At 37.5% G+C, this 26,783-nt stretch overlaps 3 protein-coding genes across 4 annotated transcripts; 1 reads left to right on the forward strand and 2 right to left on the reverse strand.

The window, feature by feature from the left end:
• Positions 1 to 8,231: 8,231 nt before the first annotated feature.
• Positions 8,232 to 11,623, reverse strand: avpr2b.1 (arginine vasopressin receptor 2b, tandem duplicate, 1). Its single transcript, XM_027147175.2, has 2 exons — positions 9,724 to 11,623; positions 8,232 to 9,106 (listed from the first exon to the last, which is right to left on the reverse strand). Exons 1-2 carry the CDS (start codon positions 10,601 to 10,603, stop codon positions 8,907 to 8,909), a joined length of 1,080 nt encoding a protein of 359 aa, XP_027002976.1. The 5' UTR covers positions 10,604 to 11,623; the 3' UTR covers positions 8,232 to 8,906.
• A 149-nt stretch (positions 11,624 to 11,772) lies between these two features.
• Positions 11,773 to 18,028, reverse strand: trnt1 (tRNA nucleotidyl transferase, CCA-adding, 1). 2 transcript variants are annotated; one of them, XM_027147381.2, is made up of 8 exons: positions 17,899 to 18,028; positions 16,771 to 16,909; positions 16,269 to 16,462; positions 15,422 to 15,560; positions 15,210 to 15,336; positions 14,286 to 14,479; positions 13,766 to 14,019; positions 11,773 to 12,548 (listed from the first exon to the last, which is right to left on the reverse strand). In XM_027147381.2, the coding sequence occupies exons 2-8, from the start codon at positions 16,907 to 16,909 to the stop codon at positions 12,300 to 12,302; spliced, it is 1,296 nt and encodes a 431-aa protein (XP_027003182.2). In that variant the 5' UTR covers positions 17,899 to 18,028; the 3' UTR covers positions 11,773 to 12,299. The 2 variants fall into 2 exon arrangements, with proteins under 2 accessions (XP_027003182.2, XP_027003181.2); XM_027147380.2 differs by having other exon boundaries at positions 16,771 to 16,927; positions 17,899 to 18,027.
• Positions 18,029 to 18,854: 826 nt separating this feature from the next.
• Positions 18,855 to 23,788, forward strand: arl6ip5a (ADP-ribosylation factor-like 6 interacting protein 5a). The gene is made up of 3 exons (XM_027146285.2): positions 18,855 to 19,128; positions 21,786 to 22,003; positions 23,038 to 23,788. The coding sequence occupies exons 1-3, from the start codon at positions 18,950 to 18,952 to the stop codon at positions 23,211 to 23,213; spliced, it is 573 nt and encodes a 190-aa protein (XP_027002086.2). The 5' UTR covers positions 18,855 to 18,949; the 3' UTR covers positions 23,214 to 23,788.
• Positions 23,789 to 26,783: the final 2,995 nt, after the last annotated feature.

Genomic DNA, 26,783 nt, shown 5'->3' on the forward strand with positions numbered 1-26,783 from the left:
GAGAGAGAGAGAGAGAGAGAGAGAGAGATAGAGAGAGAGAGACAGTGATGGCAGGTATATGTCCTTCATGAAGAAGAAAATCAATTTACTCATCAGATTCCTAGAGATAAATGGAGATAAATTTAGCTAATTGGCTTCACTGTGTGCAAAGGAGAAAGCTTTCTAGATTGTTATTAGGTTTATTTACATTTACACTTCCATTTAGATTTACATTTATGCCATTTGGAAGATGTCCTTATCCAGAGCAACGTACAGAATTGTTCTTAAGTCTCTATCAATGAATACACCAAACACCGGTTCAATAGGTCACAGACTAAGAATACCATGAGTCTAAAACTCTCTTAAGAGGTAATATTTATTTGTGTGTTTGTTTTTTGTTTATTTACCCTGTCATGAATTATGACACCCTGACACAGGATTTTTTTTTTGGATTTGTTTTGATTTTTCTCAAGGCATTAATAAAGAAGGAATACTAAACTTTTTGTTAACATTTTTTAGGAAGTTATGTACATGTCAATCTGGTAGCCTGTATGCACTTGAGCATTCAACTCGAAGGAATATGAATGAATAGATTAGATAATAGAACTGTGTATTTTTTAAAAAGTGATATATTGAGTTATAATGATTTTAAGAAAAAGTTTAATTGTATTTATCATGTTTGAAAACATTTTAAGGCCTATTCAATAACCAAGAACATGGATCTGTGTAGCATGTTTCAAACTATATTTCCATAAATTCAGCAATATATTGGTCAATGGGCAAGTCCAAAAAGTAAAAAAAAAAAAAAACTTGGATGTACCACCATTTGTTCTGGCTTTTGTGGGGAACATCGCATTACATTGCAATAAATTGCTTCAAAATGTAATGGTTGAGAGACAGGTGACCGTTAAAAAGAAATAATTTGCTCATCAATTTTTCTGGGTCTACTGCTGAGGTTTTCTCAAACGTATTCATAATTGGGCCGATTTTGGAGAGCTTTCAGCATTTCCTGGCTGATTGTAATTTTTGAAGTACATACACATTTGTGTTGTCTTTGGCATTCCAGACATTCCTAGTATTGTACTGCCTTTGAGTGCTGCCAGCCAGCATGTCTGCAGCTTTCTAAGCATTATCAACGGTCCTTTTCCGGCATCCAATCTTCACTATCACTGCAATCATCATCACTGGACTCTGAGGGGAGTCCTATATGCTTACATTATCCTATATGCCTTTCTGTTCTTTATTGTGCTTGTGCTCTACAAAATATAATTATAAAGATGGTAACTTTAATTTAACACAATACAAATAATTTGCATAAAATATTGTTTTTGCAGTAACTAAATATTTGAAAAATATTCAAAAAAATTATTTTCCAATCACCCGATTTCTATGCTTCAATATAGCTGGTGATTCATGATGTCCAATTTCAAATCTTGAAAAATAAAACAAAATTATTATTCCATAGAGCAGGGGTGTCAAGTTTGGTGTAATTATATTTGGCCTGCGATTTCATATCAGACATGCATTACAGCTGGCTAGTACAAATACTACAAATCCCAGAATGCCTTGCCACTGTATTGACACCTAGTCACGAACAGCAAGTGCCCCTCATTCTCTGTTGACAGTCGTTAACAACCATGTTACAGTCACATCAGGCAAGTTAATTCCACCCTCCACAAAAGTGGCCAAACAAACGATGTACAATAGGAGCTTTCAAGACAGGTGGGAGGCAGATTATCTGTTCATGAATATAAAGAACAGACCTGTTTGTCTTGTGTGCTAACGAAGCTAACGTGTCTGTAACGAAAGAATATAACATAAGAAGACACTATGAAACGAAACATTATGAGAATAAGGACCTGGATGGAAAGCAGAAGCTCCAGAAGGCGGAGGAGATGAAAAAAAGTCTAGTTTCCCGGCAGACTATGTTCATGAAAGCAAAATCAAAAAGTGAAGCTGCTGTAAAGGCGAGTTTTATTGTGGCAGCAGAGATTGCAAAATCTGCCCAGCCCTTTAATGAGTGAGAGTTTGTCAAAAGGTGTATGGTTAAAGTTTGCGAAATGAACACCACTGATGTGTCTTTTATTCTCACTCACTCACTCATTTTCTACTGCTTTATCCGAACTTCTCGGGTCACGGGGAGCCTGTGCCTATCTCACGGGGAGCCTGTGCCTGTCTTTTATTTCAAATTTAATTTCTTATGTGTTTGTAATATCAAGCTCTGGTTGTTCCAAATCCTGTGTTTAAGCAAAACTAAAGTTTGTTTCCATATGAAAAAGGTTGAACATTACATATCAGTTGCAGTTAATTTTTCAATAAATATTCAGTTTGGCCCGTGACTATATCTCAGTTTTATATTTTGGCCCACTGTGAATTTGAGTTTGGCACCCCTGCCATAGAGGTTAGTTTATGTCACCATATTCTCATTATGTGTAAGTGTTTCCTAGAATAGAAGGTATAAGAAATTCCTGACGTAATTCAATTTTCTGTTTTTCTGTCAGCCATCTTGGTTAAAAGGAATTTTAGTCGCAGTTACCACTGCTGGCCAATTACCTATAGGGAGATTCAATAGCATCCACTGTAGTGGATGATATGCTGTTAAATCTTTGCAACCATTGCATTTACAAGAAAATGAATATTAAATATCTGTTCCCTGCAGTGACCACCATGCATGAAAGGGTTAAACAAGAAAACAAATTTGCTAGTTTTTAAGTATTTTATTAAGTGGTATTACTACTTAAGTGGTAGTTTGAAGACTGTCAGTGACTCAGCTGTTTGGACATCTAAAAGAAGTTCATTCCACCATCTGGGTGGTAATAGTCTTGATGCATGGCTTCTTTGTACCCTGAGAGATGGTGTGATCAATCAAGCAGAACAAAAAGATTTGAGAGATACGATGCACATAAGTGTGATAAAAGCTTTGAGGTAAGTGGGTGATGGTCCATTTTTGACTTTGTAGGCAAGCATCAGTGGTTTACCTACCAGAAGCCAGTGTAGAGAGAGCAGCATTTGGATGGTGTGGGAGAACTTTGGAAGTATGAAAACAAGTCATTCAGCTGCATTTAGGATCATTTACAAGGTCAAATGGTGCATAGATTTAGCCCTATAGCCCTGCAGTAGTCTAGCCTCAAAATGACAAGAGACCTAACAACCAACTTAGTAGCCAGTGTGGATAAAATGGCCAAATCCTTTGGACAAAGTCCAGTGCTGAATAAAAAGTTAATTATTTTGTTGTAAAAACATGCCCAAAGTGTTTGATTTCTGTTTACCAAAGGTTTATACAGCTAGATACTGTACATACTTTAAGAAAGTTACATTTAATGTGTGAAATATCTGTGAAAGAAGATTTCTGTTATTGCTGTTATAACTTATATTATAGTAGCGTTAACCAGTCTCAATTTTTCTCAGCTGGAAAGCTGCATTTTTGCATCATTTGTCATCATAACCCCCCCTCCCCCCCATGGCAGAAACTTAAATGCCGTTACAAAGCTCAGCCTCCTCACAAAAATGTTAACTTGATGTCTCCTTAAAGAAAACATCACCATTGTCAATTGCTATGCAATTTTTATTTGTTAAATAATAGCACATTCTATGTTTATTAAGCTGTGCAAAGCATTTTCCAAAGTGACTAATCTTTCTAGACTTATTACGAATTGTTTTTTTTAAACCATGAGTATAATGTCAGTCTAAAGTATATTTTTGTGTTTCATTTCAGTCTTAAATTCAGTGATTAAAATGTTTAATACCTTTTTATCAGCCATATAGTAATTACTGGAGCTTTTTTAAACTCACATTTACACAAATAATTATATAATTAAACGTTTTTGAAGCACACAATTATGGTAGAATAAAATAGCACAGTTTTGGCTGGTAAATATGCATTTATATAAATGTTAAAATGGACTCTTTTCATTGTGGGAACAACTTGAAATAGACCAGGTGTACTCTACCCTACAAACAGATGATGCATGCTAATGAAAAAACCTGACAACATTGTTTCAGGGTAAGATGAATCAAAGCACACTCACACACAAGGCTCTCGCTAATGGGACTAAGTGTGAGTGCACGTGTATGTGCAAGAACTTGCTTGAAGCTCACGTGAGCTTGACCACCATCAAGAACTGCTTTATGAGCTTTGTGCCTTTTGAGGCTGCCTTATTAAATGATTTTAGAGCTTTTACATATTTATGCTTAACAGAAATAAAATAATGTTTGATAAGGTGACCAGCGTTTAAAAAAAAGATCCTGTGCAACCGCCTTTGTTTTTCCCTTCTTCAGCCACTCAAATGTTACTAATTGGCTGTAGTGGATGCTGAACGTACATTTTATTAATGCTGTGCATCTGATGTGCTGTATACGTCATTTCTTGCATGATCACCGTGCACACATGGCCTTCAAGTGGATATTTAGCAGATGAACTCAAATCTCCATGGAGAATGTGAAAGTGTGTGGCCTGTTCAATGAAAAACACGTGAGCAAAGTCCCACAAGAACACTAGCTGATACGAATAATACAGAGTTCGATCGCCTACTACTTCGCTTTTTCTTTGCAGCCTCCATCCTTTCTGTGCACTCAAATAAGCCCCAGCAGGTCTGTTTTCTTGGAACAGTGATTAAACCAATTGCCAATTGATTTTGTAATAAACAAAGTAACTGACAGTCAGTGTGAAATCTGTCCACACGTTATCATTGGAGCTTTTCTGATCATTCAGCCTGGTGTGGGGTATAACATGCCATTTCTGCCTGAAATGAAAGGTCTCTCTTTATAGTGGTTCAGTTGTACAAATGGATTATGGTGCAAGACATTTATAGGTCTGTAATGGAGCATTAGTGTGATTGCACGATGGCTGATCTGTAACAGAGTTTGTGAAGTGTTACATGTAATTCACTCTTTACATAAAGTGTTCGTGTCATTTTGAAGAACTGATTATCATGAATAAAATGATACTTTTAAGATTTACTTTATGGGTAAAAATGCAATATATCACTCAGGCAGGAAAGGGTTAATAAGTTGTGTTGGAGTATTTGCCTTAGTATGGTATCTATTATGTATATAACAAAAGGTAACAAAAAACGGTGGTGGTTGATCTGACTACGATGCTGAAACACACTTTAATACATCAGTTATAGTGCCTAAAGCGGGACATTTACAGATTTGTGCATATGCATGCTAAGCTATGAGTAGATAGATAGACAGATAGATTAGATAGATAGATAGACATATAGATAGATAGATAGATAGATAGATAGATAGATAGATAGATAGATAGATAGATAGATAGATAGATAGATAGATAGATAGATAGATAGATCATGATATCTTCATGAACTTATAGTCTAGACTTCACTTGGCCATTCCAACACCTTTATTTTTGTCTTCGTTAGCCATTCTAAAGTCAATTTGCTGAGATTCTTGGAAGCATTTTCCTAGTTACTCTTCCCTGAAAGCCTGAGATTCCTGTTCCATCTTTTTTCTGATTGTGCTGTCATGAACATAAAAATTTAATGTGTTTACAGAGACCTGTAGGTCACATGATGTAGCTCTTAGGGCTTTCTTTATATATCTAAGAATTAAATGGTCTGCGAACTGAATTTGCTGGGATGCACACCCCTGGGAAGATTGACAGAGGCTCTCAATTTATAAACAATTCTTCTCTGTAGAATTTCAAATTGTTTGGAGATGGCCTTATAACCTTTCCCAGATTGATAAGCAACAACAGAGGTAATGGCTATTGACCTTTCTCCTTGGCATGATGTAGACACACACCTGAGTGCTCCAAAACAACCAACTTTCACAAATTCTACTTTTACAGAGGTATTCAAACTTCTATACCACATGGCTGCTTATGTTTTTTTAAGTACTATAAAACAAAAAAGAATGTATTTACATTTGGGGGGATATTTACTACAGTATGTGTTACATTCTGTCCATTTTTTGTTGTCAACTCACAAAAGGTTATTTATGCCTTATCTTTCTTTACTAAGCAGAGCACACAAATGTACAATATGTATAAGTTCCATTTAACATTTAACTGTCCATTTTTTTCCCCCTTAAGCAAGAATTTCAGTTCCCATTCAACTATAGAACTAGCCATTTTTTCCAGCCCTATCCAACACTGTGGTGCATGTGATGTGGTCTTGTTTCTATTAGTATTTACTGTGCTCAGAATCTCTACAACTTTAAACAGTCCTTATAATAAAAAAACAAAGAATTAAAGGATGGTGTACTTTATTTCTATTACTGGTGATCAATGCTGATCTGTTTAGTGTTTGCAAGGACACAGACACTGATTACATACAGTATAACATACTGTGTGCCATCCCCTCACAAGTAAGGGCAATTTTTTACATTGAGGAACTGAACACTTTGTTAATCTGTTGCTCTGTGCCATTTACAAAGCTTACCATATTTTCTGAGTTTCTGTTGCTATGTGACTTAAAAGCACAAAAGTGTTGTTTGTTCCCTTCTGGATGCCTGTCTGAATATTTCCCCTGGTTCACTATTCTCTTCAGTTCAAACATAAATTAACCAAAAAATATATAAAACACACCGGCCATTTTCCCCTAAAATCGTCTCTGCTAGTCAAAATGTCACCTTGACATAAATATTATGGTTTTGATTTACCCCCACACATAAATCACAGAGCAGTCCACGGAAAACCTTCTGTCATTCACTTGCTATTCCAGCTGTTTAAGAGGAAACTTGCTCAAGGGAAGCCATTTAAATCATTTTATAGGCTACAGTGGTAAAAAAAAAAAACATTTAATGTCATAACTCTCATCTATATGCCTTTACTTTCAGAAGGTGTTCCTTTCAGCATTTCAGTGACCTTTGTATTATACTGTAAGTATCTCCTATTTATTCTTAAAGCTGATGTGATGACCTGATTGCTCTAAAGAAACTAGGATCAGCTGAGATGAAAGGAGCATGAATGCAGGTATGCAGATTTCTTTAGTATGAAAGAAAACCCCAGATTAGTTTAGATTCCATATAATCTAATAATCTGAATCTGATGATTACACAAGACCAAAATGGGCATTTACAGTATGCATGTACTTTGTGACATTTGCGACACTGTGCAGTTTATAGGACATCCATTTATATTTGAATCCATTCATCATTAGTAACTCAAACTCAGTAATGACTTATTAAGTCATTCCATCTTTATTATTTCATTAAGCCTGAATTATTCATGATATCCTGGCTAGAGTTTTAGTAAATGGGGTACAATGGGACTGAGCCAGGAATAGAAACTGCGTGAGATCAAATAAATCACAGACTGAGTACACATTCACACACTCACTGGTGGATTTTTTTTTAAATGTATTAATTATTTATTTCATTTGTTAAATGGAATTCTATGAAATGTTAGAGCTCTTTTTCATCTAAAAGCAGTATGTCATAAGCAGGTCTTCACCATTCACTGTTCAGAAATATCACTGGCCCACTAAACATTCTGCCATTTGAAAATTCATACGTAGTTTGCAGTTCCAGGAGCTTCTAGTTTGCAGTACCAGGAGCAGGATGCATAAAATATCTTTCCTGGCAGCTCAAACAAATCTTGTCATTTTCATCTGACATCTCACATCAATTAGGCGATTCCACCCACAGAACTGTCACTCACTCAATGTTCATTTGTTTTTCGCATCATTCTGTGTACTCTAGAGACTGTTGTCTTTGAAAATCCTTAGAGATTTTTTCAGCAGTTTCAAATCTGCTACTAACAATCATGCCACAGCTAAAGTCACAGAGATGACACTTCCCCTCATTCTGATGTTTAATGTGAGCATTCACTTGATCTGTATCTACATGATATTAGATTGGATAACAGCATAAATCTACAGGTTTATATTTGTTCTATAAAAGTGTGTATAATGGTTTTGGTAATGGTGGGATGTACATTTTATGTTAAAAATATAATGATATAAAAATCATGGGTTCCTCAGATATGCTTCAAAGAAATACTGTATGAATACAAAAATATATCACTACAAACTAAAGATTCCTGTGTTTTTGGAATTTCATTGCCATGGTTTGGATCCAGCAGGTCAATTAAAGATTAGGAAAACTGCATAAGTGATTAATTGGATAACTGCACAAATGAGGTGGTGTGCTGTACATGTGTTCCTCATAATGTGGTTAGTGAATTTAAATCCTTCTTTTATTTATTGCATAAAAAATCCTGGACAGTAAAGCTTACATTTACCTTTTGCTTGCTTCTTTTTGACATACATTGATTAAAAAACAATATGTTGATTCACACACAAACACTTTATTGGCACTTAAAAAAGAACCACAGATGCAAAGTGTACAATAAAAGCATGAACATTTAGATTATCAGCACTTTTAGAAAATCCAAGATTGGTGTTTATATATGAAAATAGATTTTTGAACTCTGGTTAAATTATTGACCAATATTTCTTAGTGAAATGTATAAACCTGTATAATTCTCAAGTACACAGTAACATGTGTTTAAACCCAAGAACATAGAACAAAATTATATGCCATAATAAATGTATGTAGTGCTGTTGCTGTCCATTGATATTTGTTTTTGGGCGATTACCATGACAGTCAAACTTGTGACCACAAATTACATTCTGGCTATGAGTATTGATGTTCCAGGGTATATCTACATCATTGGTGTGGCTAATATATAGTATCTTATAATGAGTAATGTGGGGTGTGGCAGATAGTGGATAGTGTAATGCACAGTTGAGACATTGAAAATAGGATTCTTTCAAGGTTCAGTGAATAATCAAGAGTCTTTTGCTTCTTAGGCAATCAATGAATCCTTAACTGTTGTAAGATTGAAGGCTGAAGGTGTACAATCGATTAATTTGGTGGCTAATAGAAAACAATATTTGAATTCAATCTTTCATCACCACAACACTTAGGTAGCTTCATAGCTATGAGGCCAAGGATTTTATCTAAGTGAGACTCTTTAAGCTTAGGTAGACAGTACTGAACACTGTGGCATCCTCAGGCACAGACATTTTACTTTCGCTCTGGCTCATACACATCAGTGCCAACAGTTGCTTGGGTCCTGGGCCACTGAAGACAAGGAAGATGCAGGGGTTGGCACAGCTATTCAGACTTGCAAGCAGCATAAGGATGGTGAATGTTGCAGCTGCAATGGAACAGTATATGATCAGAACTGTTACACAAACCAACAGGAATAATTTACATGTTCATAGCACCATCAATGCCAAATTAGATTAGTTTTAATGGTAAATGGATGGAGGAAATGGCTGCTACAATCAGGTTCTTTGGTTACTTCCATGAGAGAACGCTTAAAAGTTCTATGTAAAACATTAATAACAGAAAGTTATTAATAAGTAGAATAGTCCCATGTAGATTTTTTTGGAGTTTTGTTACATTTTTTGTTACTTTTTTTGTTAGAATTGAGTTTCTATTGTTATTAGCTTCATTAATCACTTCACTTCAGTAGACTAAATATGTCACCATGAATCTAACGACAGTTTTAGTCAGTAAGTTCATTCAGTAGCGTCAATAGGTTCAAGAAAACTGAACCTTTTCTCTGACTGCAAAAAAGTGTGAGACCCTCAATATTACAATTTCAATATAGAGTTATATATAAAGGTGCCAATGCTATTGAAATCTGGTAACTTTAGATAGAGCACTTTGGATTTGGTTTATTTTTTGTGACAAAAGCTGTGATAGTTAATCAGAGATCAGAGCATTCAATGATATTAAAAAAAGGTCAAATCAATGAGCATCGCTTACATTCAGTCGGAGCGTCGTCGTCCCACACTGACCACAGCTGTACGGTGAAGAAAGGCGCCCAGCAAACCACGTAAACGAGGACGATTACTACGGTCATCTTGACGGTCTTTACGCGCGCCTTGGAGAGTCCGAGCACGCTGCTAGCATTTGTGCAGCCCTCATGGCGCGTGTTCATGTGCAATCTGACCCTCACGGCGCGGCAAATGCATACCTGGCACACGATCACTGTCAAGATCGGCAGCGCAAATATGACCAAAGTTGTCCACGTCACGTATGCTTTAAGTCCCCACGGTTGTACGAATTGCGCCCAGCAGTCGAAGACCTCTGGAGCTATTTGTACGCGGGAGAAAATAAAAATCTGCGGTAGGGCGCCCACAAGGGATACTGCCCAAACGATGCACACCGGCAAGTTCCAGCGCGCTCTCCTCCTCTGAAGAGTGCCCATGGGGTTGCACACAGCTTGGTAGCGATCTAGTGTCATCACAACTATCATGTAAGCAGAGGCGAACATGCCGACCACCTGTAGGTACTTGACCAAGCGGCACACCAAATCTGGACCTACAAAACGGTCCGTGATGTCCCACAGGAGCTGAGGACACACCTGGAAAAAAGCAACGGCGAGATCCGCCAGGCACAGGTGCAAAACGAAGACACGCATGCGGGACATGGACCCGCGCCTCCTCACTAGCACGAGCAAGAGACCGAGATTCAGAGCCGTAGCGCTCAGGAAGATAACACCGAGCAGCGTGATCTCGATCCGAGCTAATCTTTCATCCCGCGGCGGCTGATTGTCCACTGCTTTCCGCGTCAGGTTCACGTTGCTGACGTTTGAGCTCAAGAACGACATGTTTACACCATTAAAGTAACAATTAGCGTTCATTACTTATTCTAAACCATTTTTTAAAATCTAAATTCATGTACGAGAAATGTATTAAAATCATGAAACCCTGACTTGACCACTTTGGAGTGAAGACGCAGACTGGAGTTGGGAGTAACCTTGAGAAGTTGATTTATATTTCTAGATTAGTCTCCGATTGTGTGGAAAACAGGAGCTGTCCTTCAGCACCACACTTCTCAACGCCACTTCTTCGAAAGAACGTCAAGGTGAGTCGAGGAACTGGGCGACTTTACCACCTCATCCTGGTACAAGAGCCCTCCAATGTAACGCACACGTGATGTAACCGTCTTTCTTTACACTGATTCGTCTGTCTGCTAAATCAAAGCTTCCAATGCCCCGATGTTCTAACCAGCGGTGTTTGGTGTAATGCGCCTTTACGCACAAATCACGTGTACTTTCCAAAGGCTTTAAATAAAAGCAAATCAAGCATTACGCTCTCTAAGAAAACAATTTTCTTCTTAGACTGGTTTTGTGTAAACCAGCTTTAATCAAAACCACCAAATACAAATTAAAGACAGAGCAACTATTGAAATAAAAAAAACAACGGAACGCACAAAAAGGAAGGAATGGGGCCATAGAAGCCTTTATTAACGCCACATATACATTGCAGCACAGTGGAATTCTTTTCTTCACATATCCCAAATGAGGAGGTTGGGGACAGAGTGCAGGGACAGCTATGATACAGTGCCCCAGGAGCAGGGAGGGTTGAGGACCTTGCTCAAGATACAAAATGTGAGACATGTAAATGTTTAGTTCCAAGAATAAATGTATTTAATATCATCAATGGAAACAGAAAACAGGACTTTGCACTTGTCAAGCCAACCTTGTAAACTGTATCCAGTAAAGATGCCTCAATTGAAAAGGAGAGGAAAGTCTTAACCCTCTTAATTCCATGGAATCTAAAAATCACTGCAGAATCTGTAAGCTTACAAAACAATGATGAGAATGCGTGATGTCAGAGTCACGAATACTGAATGAACTTTGTGAGAAATGTATTTTTGGCTACTCTAGGGTACTTTACACTCATCTGCATCCTTGTTAACAGTCAGTGCTAAAGCACCACATTAATTCCAGGAAATTAGCACCTACTCCAATTTGCATATTGTCCATTTTATATTAAAAAAAATACAAAATAAAAAATGACAGAGACCTTTTTAGTTTGTTTTTTGGTTTACTTCAAACTCAGACCATAACATGCAATCTTTTTTCTCCTCCAGAATGAACTCATAACCATTGTTGCATCAGGCATACGTTTTCTCTTTCAGAGCCAGCTGAACTTTACCTCTGATGAATGATAGTTGCAAATTAAGAAAGCAAAACAAACAAAAATATAAAGGTTGTGGCAAATTAGGTCTTAAATAAATGATCCGCAATGGTTAAATGAAAATAACTGTATGAACAGAGTGAAGCATCGTTTAAAGTCTCTCCAGCATGAAACTCCAGGAATTTGTTTATCCTTTAGACTTTTTGGAACAAATCCTTGGAGTGTTGATACTCTGTATGTGTAAATATTCCTAGCTCATGCAGCTATGATAGGTGGGAGATTCCCAAAACGAAATATAGTTTATGCTGAACACAGGCAAATTTTTCTCTATATTTTTCATCTCCGTGTTTACTGTGAATCATATGGAGATAAGGGCACTTCACTGAGACTCTCAATGGTTTTATTTGTCTTCTGTTAGGACCTGCTGATGGTGCTCAAGAGTTCCTCCTTTCCCAGCCGGTAGCGGCTCTTCTTCCAGACATCACGCAGCTCCTGAAGGGTTGTACCAATCTCCTTGCCTGACGTGATTCCAAGGCGACGCAGGTCATGGCCGCTTACAGGGAAACGAGGGACAGTCCACCGACTCAGTTCATCCAGAAGCTTCCTCTCACCCTGGTACTTCAGAAGCTCCAGTACTTTGCTCTGGGCGTCTGGCTCTCGAGACTACAAATGTAATAAATCCACCATCAAATCCCAAAATTCAGTGTTACGATTTACAAACTCAAAATAAACAAAGCTCAATAATTGAGATTCTGACGGTTTTATAAAATTATTAAAAGTTGTAGTATGGTCAAGCAATATATGAGAAGCTGTTAAAAGAAATGTGTCATATTGTAAATTTAGTCACAGTTAAAGGATTGTTCGGCTCAATGAACAGCGGAGTAACTCTAAGACATTAAAATGTCTATTAACCAGATTTATCAAGCGTTGCATTGTGTGTGATCGATTTACCTTTCACTCGTCCATTAATGCCTGTGACCCTGTCGATGTCATTCTGACAGTCAACTGTCTTTTTTTTTGTTACATATTCATAGATGAGACTTGCAGCCTTAGGACTATATTTCCTGAGTTTTTAAACTAAACCAGTGGAGTGGCAGTCTAAAACACAAAAGCAATTACTGTATCTATAGTGTTCGTAGATTTTGAAACGGAACCATCACACAAATATGATTGCCCTCATTAGATATTTATGGTTTTGATGTCTGTCTGTTTTTTTAATCCATACAAATCTCACACAGTGTGAGCTGAGCTCAGGATCAAACTGTGGATGCTGGAGCTTTGAGACAGAAAAGTTACCCGACGCGCCACTATGCCTTCCACTTTCATACTGTTCATTTAGAATTTCAAACTATTCTATATTAATATATATAAATATAACTATATTAATATTGAATTTTATACATTAATACATCTATTCAAATATTAATCAACATTATACATATAATTCAGACATCTTACTGGATTTCTGTGATTGTCCCATTTACAAGCCTGTAATATTATCATTACATTTCACTGCACTAGATTCTGAATTGATTATATGCTGTTATGTTTGTGTTTTTACCCAATAGATATTCACCCTTAGCTCCTATCGAATCACCCCTAATGCCACACTTCAGGATAATAAGGCTGATTTTGAAAGGTGCAAAAGGTTTCCACATTTTATGGTGATATGATATGAGTTTGCCTAGAATAAAACACAACATACATTTTATTATGTGTTTTATTCTAGGCAAACTGTTTAGTCTGCAAAAGTGCAAACGACTTGAACTAATCTGGCCAAAAAATAAATAAATTCTTGATGTCATTTTCAACATCAGATAGGATTGTATAGATAAAGTCTTCTGTCAAAAATACCATAGCAACCAGTGAATTTTACTTACATCGATGATGTAATCAGTGAAGGGCTTCAGGCCGTCCTTCTCATCTTGTCCTTTAACAAGGTCTCGTCTGTGCTTCACTAGAAAGAGGCCGAGGGTCTTCTCCTCTCTGGAGATCTTTAACCGCAAATCCAGCTTTTCCACGTCTTCTGGGCCACGTAGCACAGTTGAGAGCACGGTCATTGGTTTAGGAAAGCTGCCTTCAGTCCTCTTGTACACCTGCTTCATCTCCTCCATACTGACATCTGCTGGGAGTCCTGGAGAATATCACAAATCACAAGCCAGGAATCCCCATTAAATTTAAAATGCATCAATACAAATGGAAAGTGCTCAATCTACATACAAGAGGCTTAAAAAAAGTATATCTTAGGATTGTATTTCGTCAAGTTAGTACAATACAGCTTTAAAATGGCATGCTTAATGAACGCTCATGTCCTTTGACTACCAGCATTATAATAACCAACTACACATTCTTATATAATTAAATTTTCTAGTGAATCTTCACCATGTGCACATATCTGACCTATATACTGAGCCAAATCGAGCTCATAAATAAGCTCGAGCAGGTGAGCCGCATGATTCCCCACCAGCATCTTCTTTAGTTCCACCCAGATTCTCTCCCCCGAGATTCCAGCCAGGCCTCGTCCGTTGTCCCGGATCGCACTCAGTGTGTCAGGATCATGCAGCCCTGGCGCGGCTGCTACGCGCCCATAAAATCTGCGACAAATATACACAGACAGTAATGAGTAGTGAGCAGTTTAACATTACGACATGCTTTAATCCAATGTTTAATGAATTATGACTCCAATAAGTTTGTCATAATTCATTTGAAAATAAACATATTGTTATTAATTCAGTCTGTACTAGCCCGTGAAAAAGAAATTTCAAAGAGTAAATAGCACAACAGACACATAAGCCCGGTCACAAATCACAGATGTTTTCCACTATGTGAGGGCAAACTGACTGGTTCGGGTTTTCGTACCTATACTTAAAGGTTAAAGCTTTTCTATGGAAACATTTTACAGACAATTTTTAAAACTAGGTCTATGCACAATTTCACATGAGTTGTGACCCTGTCATATTGAAATAGGATCAGCAATTGCCCTGCTTGCCATTGCAATCTTATTTTCATTTGTGTTTACACTTCCAGTGCCTTGAACAAAAACCTGTCAGTCAGTGCTTATGACTAGGGATACACTCTGGAATGTGTTTGTATTAGGATGTGTGCCATTTTAGAGCATCTTGAAAGGCCAGAAAGGAAAATAAAATTACTTTTGGAAAGTTTAAGAAAATACTTCCCTACACATTATCAAAATGACATTTTAACCGTATTGTGCAGAATTCAAAGAAACACACAGCATACACCCTGATACCGATGAAGCTGAGTTGCACACCAAATAGTGTAAACCCTAACGGATTATCATCACAAACAGAAATGCTAACACACCTGAAATATCGCAGAATCCGCAAGAAGTCTTCTTGAATCCTAAGTGCACTATTCCCAACAAAGCGAACTTTTCTGTTCTGGAGATCCTCATAACCTTTGAAATAATCATACAAGGTTCCATCCAGCCCTAAAAGGACAGACACAATACAATTAAAATGGTGAGGTGTGATTTTGTAAACTGCGGTTCAATATGGCATGAAATCATGAAGTACCGAGGAACATGGAGTTAATTGTGAGGTCTCTGCGCTCAGCATCTTTCTGCCAGTCTGTTGTGAATTCCACTTCCGCGTGTCTCCCATCTGTCTGCACATCCACACGCAGAGTGGTCACTTCAAAGTTCTGGTTACTCAGCTGCAGATTGAACCAGTCGCTTAAGGTTAGAATTTAATTTTGTCCAATGCACAAGGAATTTAATCATTTAAAAGTCCAATTAACAAAACTTCACATGTATGCATAGTTTAAGTATATACAGACAACAAAGAGTTTTCAGCAAGGATAAGTAAATGTGATATGCAAGTCCACTCTCAATATTAAAATCTGCATTAAATCTTATTGTTTGATTAATTATTTTTTGATCGCTTCAGTCCCCTTTAAAAACTCATTTGAAGCGGCGACAATCTGCGGCATGTTTCGGCTCCTCCCCTGAAGTGAGTCTGCGTGGATTCAGCGAGTTTTTCAATCCGCTGAGAAGAGCGAACATCAGAGAATACAAGGTGTGTGTGCTTTTATTGATGGATTGCTATGATATGACATCTACATCGGTGCAGTTCTTGTAATTGCAGTTTACTGGACCAATACACAGTTCGGATTCTCATCCAATGCGTCTTCGCTGCGTTCAACTTCAGCCCTTATCACATTGTGATAGTATACAACCCTTCCCTGGGGGCTGAGCCCCATTAAAATGAAAATTCTAGAATCGTCCCTGCCAACAATCCTACAATTAAATTCATGTTCATGTGCAGAGATCTTTTATTATATATCTTGATTAACAAAGTGAAAACTGAAAAGTGTTTAAAAGATTTCTGGGTGGTGCAGAATGGTATGGGACGACTCTCTCACCCTAGCAGTGATGGTACCATGTTTCTCTCCTTTGTTGTTAATCATTCGGATCCCTGCATCCTGGAACATGTGCTTCATCTCCTCAGGTGTAGCAGTAGTAGCAAAATCTACATCTTCAGGTTGTTTCCCTGACAGAAGATCCCGCACGGCTCCCCCAGCAATCCTGAGCTCAAACTTATGCTTTTGAAAAATCTCTGGACAAACGTAGCAAACAACATTCACTGAAACATTCTAATTTCTTCATTTTCATCCAAAATGTAATTGATACTTGATAATTGATAATTGATTGTAATGTAAACCTGCTTTTGAAGAGGAGATGAATCAATGAATAAAGTATGTATGTATGTATGTATGTATGTATGTATATATATATACAAAAACAGTATCAAATAATTACAGCAGAAAACATTAAATCTAATTGGAGACTGTGTTGTATTAAGTGCATTTAGCATTTAAGCAATTAAACAGATCTACCATGGGTTTTTGTGTTTGTCAGTTTTACCTGCTAGAGTCTTCAGACCATCGGTGAATAATGACTGGAACTCTTTGGTTTTCACATGCATGGTGTAGAAATGTCGGTGACTCCACCGGAGGCGAACTGTTTTTACCACTTGGGTGATGAGAACTCTTCCTCCCCACATCTGGCAGTGGGCAAACAGCTGTAAATTAAATACAGTGACGTTCTACCAATGTAAGTTGCCCAATCCAAAAGCAAAACCTAATTTACTTTGTGTGTTTACTAGATGGGTTAACATCAGCTAGTACACATGTATTGTTTTATTCACTCTCACTCACACACACAATTTTACGTGTGTAAAATGTTAATGTTAATGTAACTTTATCATTTATGATTTGCAACACAGTAAAAACAGCAGAAACAATAATTGATGCCCCCCTGCCCACTCCCCAGGACTTGCATACAAGAACCAGAAACCTGGCAGGAAAAATCACTACTGACACTTCACACCCTCTACACAACATCTTTCGGCTCCTCCCTTCTGGCAGGAGCTACAGAACTTTGTTTAACAAAACTGCCAGACACAGGAACAGTTTCTTTCCCCAGGAAATCACCCTGATTAACAACTCACCATAATTATATTCCCTGCTTCATATCTATAAGTACTGCATAATCAGAACTCTCAGTCATCACATCATCCGTTTATTATGTTAGACACTACTGCTGCTGCATGTTGTACAAGTGTAATATTGCACAATACTTATTGCACTATATATTCTGTATTCTTATTTAGTACACGTACTGTCTATAATATATATGTTTAATAATAATATGTATGACTTGTCTAATTTGTCTTGACTACTTTTTTGTCTTGTCCAGTCTGTTTTGTCTTGTCCAGTCAAGCTAAACGTATAATGTTATTTATATCTGTACTTTTGAGAGTAACAAACAGCTGGAACCGAATTCCTTGTGTGTGTCATCACACTTGGCCAATAAACCTGATTCTGATCTCTATGAAAGCCAGTGTGCAGTGTGTATATCGCTGTCTGCCTGTTTGTACCTAACCAGTTATTAGCTTAGCTACAGTTACATGACACCTGTGAGCATGTCCACAAAACACGACATTTTTCTTCAAAAACATGTTGAGTTGTTTGGGAAAAGAACACAAATTACCTGCACAAATAAAGATCAGCGCTTCCCTACGTCGGAGTTCGCTACATGCTGCTGTTCGGCCATGACAACCGAAAGGAGCACAAGTGTGTGTGCAACGTCATTTATCACGTGACACACATAGACTTCTATCAGCCAATAGGATTGCGTTGAATGTCATTGGATAAATCCTAAATGACTACTCATTTCACACTAGATGGTAAACCAATGATCCGATACACTATACAGTGCACTTTATAAAAACAATAGGGTTATTGAAATAAAGCCTTGCATTTGCTCACTGATGTCAAATTCCCTTTAGAATAAACGTTATAATGAGCTCTTTTTCAACGACTGTATATAATATTTATATTTAATATTATAATTGTAATTGTTTATAAATATTTATATAATTCTTTTAATATTATGATTTATAATTGTATAGAATATTTATATAATTGTATTTAATATTCATCCATCCATCCATCCATCCATCCATCCATCCATCCATCCATCCATTTTAGTCCCTCCAGCGTGTCCTAGGTCTTCCCCAGGACCTCCTCCCGGTTGGACATGCCCGGAACACCTGCCCGGTGTATTTAATTGTATTTAATATTATGATTTATAATTGTATATAATATTTATATAATCGTATTTCAATATTATAATAATAAATTAGAATTATAATATTGAAACACATTATATAAATATTATATACAATTATAATTTATAATTGTATATAATATTTATATAATTGTATTTTAATATTACAATTATAATTGTATATAATATTTATATAATTGTATTTAATATTATGATTTATAATTGTATTTTTAATATTATGTTATATATCCTATTTTCACATTTACATATTAAGTATTTATCATTTATAAGTACACCATTCCCGGATCAATCATAATTTAACTTTATAAGCATTAACATTCACACTAAATAATAAATCATGTCTGTTTGCACCCTAACGTCCTCCGCTGAAGTATCGCGAGATTTCCGGAGACTTTCTGGTTGTTTGAGATCCGCCGCTCAACAGCTGTCAAGAAGTTTACACGGAGGTGAAATGGCTAAAGTAGAGTTAACGCCGCTCAGACCGTGGGATGATTTCTTCCCTGGATCTGAACGATTTGCCAAACCAGATATCCGCGATTTACAGAAATGGAACAACAGAGTTGTCAGTAACCTGCTTTACTACCAGACTAATTACATGTTGATGGCTGTGGTCGTGTTTCTCATAGTTGGGTGAGTTCCGGTTACAAGTCTCTCTCTTTAAGAGATTTACACAGTAAATACTGTAATGTTTGCAAATACAACATATAAAAAGCTACTTCCAGTCTGCATCAATGTGTAGGAGTTAAATGACAGCGATCCAAAGCTTCCAGTATATTTAGCGCCTCTTGATTTATTCATGATTTTCTCTTCATCCTAATATCAACTTTCACTCATCAATATCCGATATTTTAAAGCTGAGTAAAAAAGTGCTGAGTAAAAAGTGCTAAGTAAAAAGTGCTGAGTAAAAAAAGGCCGTATTGCCACATGCACACCAACTCCTTCTCACTGGGTCTTGGGTAAAGAGCAGCAGTGTTTCAACATTTATGCAAATATGGAAACATGATCTAATTGTTGGATGTAAATATAGCCACCCACAGTGATGGCTAACCCTGATGACACAATGTCTATAAATTCCTGGACTGTCTAAATGCCAGATCCACAGGAATCAGATCCACATTGATCAGATCCACAAGAATCAGATCCACATCGATCAGATCCACATCGATCAGATCCAGAGGGTTCAGATCCACAGGGATCAGATCCACAGGTTCAGACCCACAGGGATCAGATCCACAGTTTGTGAATGAAGTCCAGCTCCAGCCACAAGAAGGAGCAGTTTTCATGTGATGCTTTCACAACCTTTTCTTTTCAAAGTTTTTAGCCATATCATCATTCTACAAGACCTTTGAAGGTGAGGTATCTAGCACAAAGTGGACATTTGGTGTGGGATCTAGCACCAAGACCTTAGCAACAGATCCTCCATGGAGCTTAGACTAGCTTTGTTTGAGATCTGGAGAATTTGGAGGACAAGTCAACACCTTGAACTGTTTATATTCCTGAAACCATACCTGAAAAAACAGAGGGCATAATCCTGTTTGAAAGAGGCCATTGGCATTAGAGAATACTTTTACCATGAAGGTGTAACAGCTGCCTTCTCTATCTAGCGTTCTTCACACTTTTGTGCCATCTCTTCCTCTTCCATTGCTCGATGGTCCAAATTCTGATGTGTTCAAAGCAGCTCAGGGTTCAACATACTGCATATGCAGCCAACCGTGATGCACTGGGTGTTCTGACATTTTCTGTCAGAGCCAGCATTAACTTTTTCAGCTATTTGTGCTACAGTAGAACTTCTGTGGGATTGTTCCAGATGGGTTAGCCTTTTTCCTTACACCCATTATTGAGTCAGGTGTCTATGACCATGGATCATTTTGGTAGATACTTACCACTTACCCCCTCTCAACTACATAAGTGTTCAACTTTCCACACTTAAAATGGTATAAAATACTGAATAATTATGCCATTTGGGATGCACCTACTGTATAGTCCCTGATTTTGTGCACTAGCATCATAAGGATCTACTTTTAGCATGAGATGATTACAAAGCACTTCTCTAAGTGGCAATGTAGAAGGGAGTCTGCTTATTGCTGTAGATCAGCCGTGTCCACGAAGCTGTTAGTTTGTGCAATGTTTTTTTTTCTCCTGACAAATGACACACTATTGATATATTATTTGAGTTTATAATGACCTTATTATCCTGTAATCTTTTAATTTGATGTTAAGTTGTTATACTGTGAAACTGTAATATAGCTCATGATCATATAGCACACGGATCTTGACTTCAGGAAGCTGTGTGATGATAATCAGTCAAATATTGAACTGATTTGAATGTGTTTGCTTTAGTTCCTGACGATCTGATCACATGTTTGCTTTACATTTCTACAGAACCTCACCCAGCATTATTTGTCCCCTGCACTTTTATCACACTGCCAACAAAATGTGCTTTTTTTTCTTGTGGAAAACTACATATATTGGCAAAATTTGCAAGCACAGGATGGCTGAAGGTTTACATTATTGAGTTCCTGATATTCCCTGATTTACACACAATCATGTAAATTGCAAAACTTTTTCTGTGTTTTCAGTGAGAAGACATTTGGTATGCTCCCATGAGAAAGTTGCACACACATTTGTTCATATCCTGCTTGATAAATGAGAAGCATTTTCTACCTTTTGCTTGCTTTAGGTTTCATGGTCCCTTCAAGAAATTTTCAGGGGTTTTTTTGTGGTTGCACGGAGACAAAAATGCTCGATTTGCTGGTTTGAAAATCTTTGATGCAGAGCTTTTTTTGGCAGAAAACTATGTGAATACTAGCAGTGTATACACATGCAATTATGTTCTGTGATAGCTGTACTCATGAATCAAAGAGGGCGTTGGCTGAATGTGCTTTGTAATGACATGTTACATGCCCAGATCTGCATAATTTAGAAAAACTGCAAGCTCCTCTGAGTATCGTTGAGTTGACTTGAATTTGCATTCATTTCTGTGATGAAATGAAATCCTGTAGGGACTGTTTTGTACTTCTTAGTATATTTGAGATATGGTATAATGCTATGTCTTATTCACATCCTGAAATTGAGTTACATTAAATTAAATGAGAAATGAGAAAATGTCAAATTGATTAGAAATTAAAGTGGAGCTAGACCGGACGTCTGTCCACTGCAGAAGATCCAAACTAGGGTTATTTTCTTGTACTCTCAGTCCATCACTAGATGTCACCATTCTCTAATAATGGGTGTTTTATTTTCCCTACATGATGTTTCTGCCTTTGTCCATTTTTCTGTGTCCTCAGGTTTATGAACCCCACTGGCATGGTGACCGGAGCTGCAGTAGTCGTAGCAGTGTTCCTCGGCGCTGTGTGGGCTGGAGATAACAAAGCTGTGATCAAGAACTTTAAGAAGGACAACCCTACGCTGTTTGTCTTTTTAGTGATGTTTGTCAGCTACCTCCTTATGTCTCTCTTCGGCGGAGTCATGGTGTTAATTTTGGGGGTTAAACTCCCGCTGATGTGTGAGTCCAAATTTGTTCATGTCTTGTGATCGATGATTCAGTGTAGAATTGAGGAAGAGAACCACTCTTGTGTTCAGTGGTTTAAATTAGGATGCAACAATTCAGCAAAGTTTAAACATTAAAACAAGTATAGTGATTTAATGAACATTAGAGTATGTTTTTGTTGTTTCTGATGACCACATAGCACATTGCTGTGGAAATGCATATAATTAAAAAATGGATCTGGATCTGGGTCAAGTTATTGTGAATTACTAAACTCACAAAATGTAATGGCTACCATGTTTGCCTTGCACCTCTGAGGTTGAGGCTTCAATTCTCTAACCTGTGTATGTGAATTTCTGACCAATCCAATACCAGGAAGCTATAAAATGCAAGCCTAGTTAACAGGAGATCCATGGTGTGACACAAGACTCTTCTGCATCACTCTGTGCTTCAGGGGGTTTCCTCCTGATCCTCCAGTTTCCTTCCATAGTCCAAAGACATGCATTGTAGGCTGATTGTTATCTCTAAATTGTCTGTAGTGTGGAAATGGTTGTGTGTAATGTATTGGAACCTTGTCTGTGGTGTCCCCTCTCCTGGAACTCCAGAGATTCTAGGTTTCCCCTGTGTACGATGAAGGATGCCCTATCAGGTTCAGGAAATCAACAGCGCATGGTATATTGTAGTATGATTATAACTTGCATTAAAGCACTTAGAATACAAGATAGCCTTTTCAGGCAGAATATAAATATCAGTCAGTAATATACAATATATTATGTATGTGAGGTGTGTGTATGTGTTCTGTATGTATGGGTGCATATCCATGCATGTATATCATTTTGGCGATGAATGGGTTGGTATAATGGCATAGTCAAGCAAACGGCAACCCTGTGTAGGATATCCAGTATAGATGGATGTATAGATGGAGGGATGTTCATTTGGAAGTTTGTTCTTATCCCTGATTAAGTATTCTAGTTTATTAATTCAGGAAAAATGAAACTGTATGCCCTAAAGCATTCTCATTTTTATTAGAATCTTGTCCTTTTGCATTCCAGTGATCTTTGCTCATGCATCTCTTCGTCTGCGTAACATGAAGAACAAGCTGGAGAATAAGATGGAGAGTGCGGGGCTGAAAAAGTCACCCATGGGCATTCTACTGGAAGCACTTGGCCAACAGGAAGAGAATTTAAGCAAGATTCAAGACTTTCTGGAGAGCAAGCTCAAGGAATGATGGCGACTCTTCCTTGTTTTCAGTCTGCAGGATCAGGATCTGGGTGTACGGATGAATGTATCTGCGAAAGATGTATGAGAGTGCGCTTAACTGTGTGACCTAATGAGATCATACGTATTACAAAGCACAATTTTTCTATGAATTTATATGTTCTTGTTTTGTGAAGGTTTTTTTAAAGAACCAAAGATTATGAGAACTGTTGTGATGGGAAAGGAACATTGCGGGATGTGACGGTAACGTAATGATGAGTATTGTTGATGAGGAAACAGGCTCAAGTTCCAGGCTCAAGTTCCATTAGCATGACTGGAAGGCCCACTTCTCATCCTTGGTAGATTTCTAGGAGTTATTTAATCTATGAGAAACCAAAGTCTGCTGGTATTATTTTGCTCATTTTCAGTAACTTCTCTGTATTTGAAAGAATCTCATTTAACTTGAACAAGCATAAACAGCAGGATGTCTTGCTTCAAGAGGAAATAGTGCAAAGAATCATTTACACTGTGAAAGTCCAAAGCGTTTGTATTTCTGTTTGCCTGTTAGCTATCACTCAAAAATATCAAATTGTTTAGTATTGATAATGAAGTTGTTGTTTTTGTTATTATAATACAGATTATCATGTTACAATTCAACATTTGAATGCAAGGGATTGATTACAACAAAAACACTCCATGCTGTTACTGAATAACAAAAATAAAGTGTTTGAATTTGTTTCCACAAAGCACTCTTTAATGGCTCATCTTAACAAGATCATAAGAATTGCTGATATAGTATACACTCTTCTCTCACACATGCAAAACTAACCCTCATCCATAGCAGCAGTAAATTACAGGAACAGCGTCTCCATCAACATCTCTCTGGAATCATGAATCAGTTATATTGTGTACATATTGTGGTACTGTTAAGGATCCTGCTTACAACACACTGAAACACCGAAGACTCAATTTCAAGCCGCATGACTACAGTTTACTACTTACGTTGTAAAACTGCACCACTAGCATCTATCAAAAACAGGCAGGATCAATATCTCTGACATCATTTTTCGACATTTCACGGTATTTCAATATAGTGGATTTCTTTCTTTAAATTGTTAAACACTTGAATGTCATTAGACTCAAATTAACCATATATTCAACATCAAATAAAGTTAAATATAAGTATGCAAATATAATTAATCGTTTCAGAGCTGCAACTACAACCAAGCGATAAGCTCTTTATGTTTGTTAATGAAGTTGGCTTAGAGTTCGTCTGCCAATTTTTTCCAACTTGAGACACCAAAAAATAATGCTCTTAGTTTTTGTGGTGCATTGTGGGAATTTTTAGAGAGCAAATGTTCCAGTGCACTGGGAGAATCTTATGAGTGAGAGACAAAGGCCTTAAAATGGCAGACTCCCTGATCAGTGCCCGAATTGAATTTAAGGATTCTGCAGGTAGTCATACTGCTGCTCTTCTACACTGCTGAATCAGCACCACTCAACATAATGTGCTTCCTTTTCCAAGCTGCACCCCGAGTGAGCTGAGTAAAGGATCCTGCTTTGCTTGTCACAAGCCCAGTTTTCTGGGTTGTATCTAAGTAGTAGGTGCATGTTAAATAAGAAATAAACGAGGTGCCGTTGTGGGAAATTGATTGAATGGCATGGTGTGAAACCACCTAGAAGTCAACCTAACAGCATTCCTCATTTCATAGCACCTACAAATGGCTGTGAGTACATGTGATTTTGCTTTGTGTTGGTCTCCCTGTTAGGATATTGATGACCACTCAGATGTATGTGCTATCTTGTACTATAATAAACATTAAACTACTTACAATAGAAGACACACTTTTAAAGCAGAATGTTATTTTCTATCCATAATATAATATTAATTTGGTCCTCTTTATTTAATAAATGTGATAGTTTTTGAATTTGATAAACACCAAATTTAATAAAGTACGTGTTCCTCGGGCTGATGACTAACAGGCAACATGGGCCGACATAACTGAATAAATGTAGCATTAAAGTCAGAGTGAGTGCAGATGCTATTACAGGAACCTCTCCAAGCAGACCTCTAACAGCTGTGTGTGTTTGCTGTAGTTTGTCCTGAAATGACTGGGGTGCTGGTGCTGGACTTTAGTTTATATTTACCATTAATTGCTAGTTTGATTACGTGTTCAGCTTTAATCAGCTGTTTTATTTGTCATTCGTCTTCAGTACCTGTTGCGTTATTCTGATCAGGGTCTCACTAGATTAGACCCTTATCCTAAGTTGTCCAGTCCATCTTAAGATTCATGCACAGACGTCATACATTTAGGTCTACACGTGTAGACGAAACCTGAACCTGGAGAGGAGAAGAAATCCAAACAGACATGGGATGAATATGCGGAACCCCACCCAGACAGTAATCTGAGCTGAGTAGCATGTAGAAGGCACCAACACTACCTGCTGTGCCTATATGTGCCCCAATGTTCTGCAGAACAACCTCTTCTCTGCAACAGCTGTACAGAGCAGACAATCGAGTGGTTTATCTTAAGGTCAAATGAATATAATGAGTATAACTTTTACCTCACAACTTTGCAATACCCACTTTCTAATAGCCTTACTGACAGGGTTTGGGGCTCAGATACACACTCACAGTTTAAATGTAGATTAAAGACACATTCTTTTAGCCAAACATACACATAATACATCCCATAACCGTGTTCTCCAGTACTTCTGATCTAATGCACTTTATCATCTAGTGCTTGTTAATATTAAGAACAGCAGCCACACTAATTCCTCACCATTTGCTTCTCTTTTACTACCCATCCCAAAGCATCCAGAGTTTGTACCTGCTCCAGTTGTGTTCCATGTCATGGAAATTTCGGACCTTCATTGAGATAAGGCAAACCCTGTGAGGATCCTGAGGCATCTAGAGATGCACAGTTGGATTCTGCCTCATGAAGTTTTCGGACATTCAGAGAGGATGCCAACTACATGTGGTCAACTACAATTGTTGGATCGTATATTTATAATCACATGCTCCAGCATCACCTAAATGAGGATTCAAAGTGTCTTGACTCTTGTTATCTGTTCATACTGATTAAAAATGTATGATAAGTCTATTTGGATTGCCAGGGCACTGGTAAAAAAAGGTTAAGAGCCATTACAGTTGGGGTTTTCCTGTGTTTTTAAACTCTGCCTTTTCTTTAGCTATTAGTTAAGCATAATATCATAAATTGCCCTGACATGCAACCATAGGTGTTACATTTGACAAATTGTCTTTGTTTGATGTTCAGAAAGCTGATTGTGTTTAGAAGTAAGAGCAAAATAATCTGCTTTTGAAATGATTAGGCTTCTAATAATTAGAGGGCATTGTTTAGTATTCTTATGAACTTGCTGTGGACAAACCTGTGGTTTGCTGCATAATTAGAAGGTAGGTACGAGACTATTTATTGCTCTCAAAGTTCAAACGGTCAAGCCATTTCCTTTCAGGGTAAAAGTGTCCTTTAGGAATAGACACATTTGTAGAACAATCTACAACCAAGCCACTGATGTTGGCTACTAAGGAAAGATCCAGTCTTTCACATTTGTGTTAAACGGTGCTTGGATGCAGGAAGAA

This window comes from Tachysurus fulvidraco, chromosome 5 (assembly GCF_022655615.1).
Source record: "Tachysurus fulvidraco isolate hzauxx_2018 chromosome 5, HZAU_PFXX_2.0, whole genome shotgun sequence".
In the NCBI taxonomy this organism is placed as follows: domain Eukaryota; kingdom Metazoa; phylum Chordata; class Actinopteri; order Siluriformes; family Bagridae; genus Tachysurus; species Tachysurus fulvidraco.

What these genes read in the sequence shown, in the direction of transcription:
- arl6ip5a (XM_027146285.2), top strand. Translation starts at nt 18,950, where the DNA reads ATGGCTAAAGTAGAGTTAACGCCGCTCAGACCGTGGGATGATTTCTTC. An exon ending in GTCGTGTTTCTCATAGTTGG is followed by an intron (nt 19,129 to 21,785) that starts GTGAGTTCCGGT and finishes CTGTGTCCTCAG; the next exon opens with GTTTATGAACCCCACTGGCA. An exon ending in GGTTAAACTCCCGCTGATGT is followed by an intron (nt 22,004 to 23,037) that starts GTGAGTCCAAAT and finishes TTTGCATTCCAG; the next exon opens with TGATCTTTGCTCATGCATCT.
- trnt1 (XM_027147381.2), bottom strand. Translation starts at nt 16,909, where the DNA reads ATGTGGGGAGGAAGAGTTCTCATCACCCAAGTGGTAAAAACAGTTCGC. An exon ending in AATTAACTCCATGTTCCTCG is followed by an intron (nt 15,337 to 15,421) that starts GTACTTCATGAT and finishes CTGTCCTTTTAG; the next exon opens with GGCTGGATGGAACCTTGTAT. An exon ending in CGATTTGGCTCAGTATATAG is followed by an intron (nt 14,020 to 14,285) that starts GTCAGATATGTG and finishes GATATTCTCCAG; the next exon opens with GACTCCCAGCAGATGTCAGT.
- avpr2b.1 (XM_027147175.2), bottom strand. Translation starts at nt 10,603, where the DNA reads ATGAACGCTAATTGTTACTTTAATGGTGTAAACATGTCGTTCTTGAGC. An exon ending in CGACGACGCTCCGACTGAAT is followed by an intron (nt 9,107 to 9,723) that starts GTAAGCGATGCT and finishes GTTCCATTGCAG; the next exon opens with CTGCAACATTCACCATCCTT.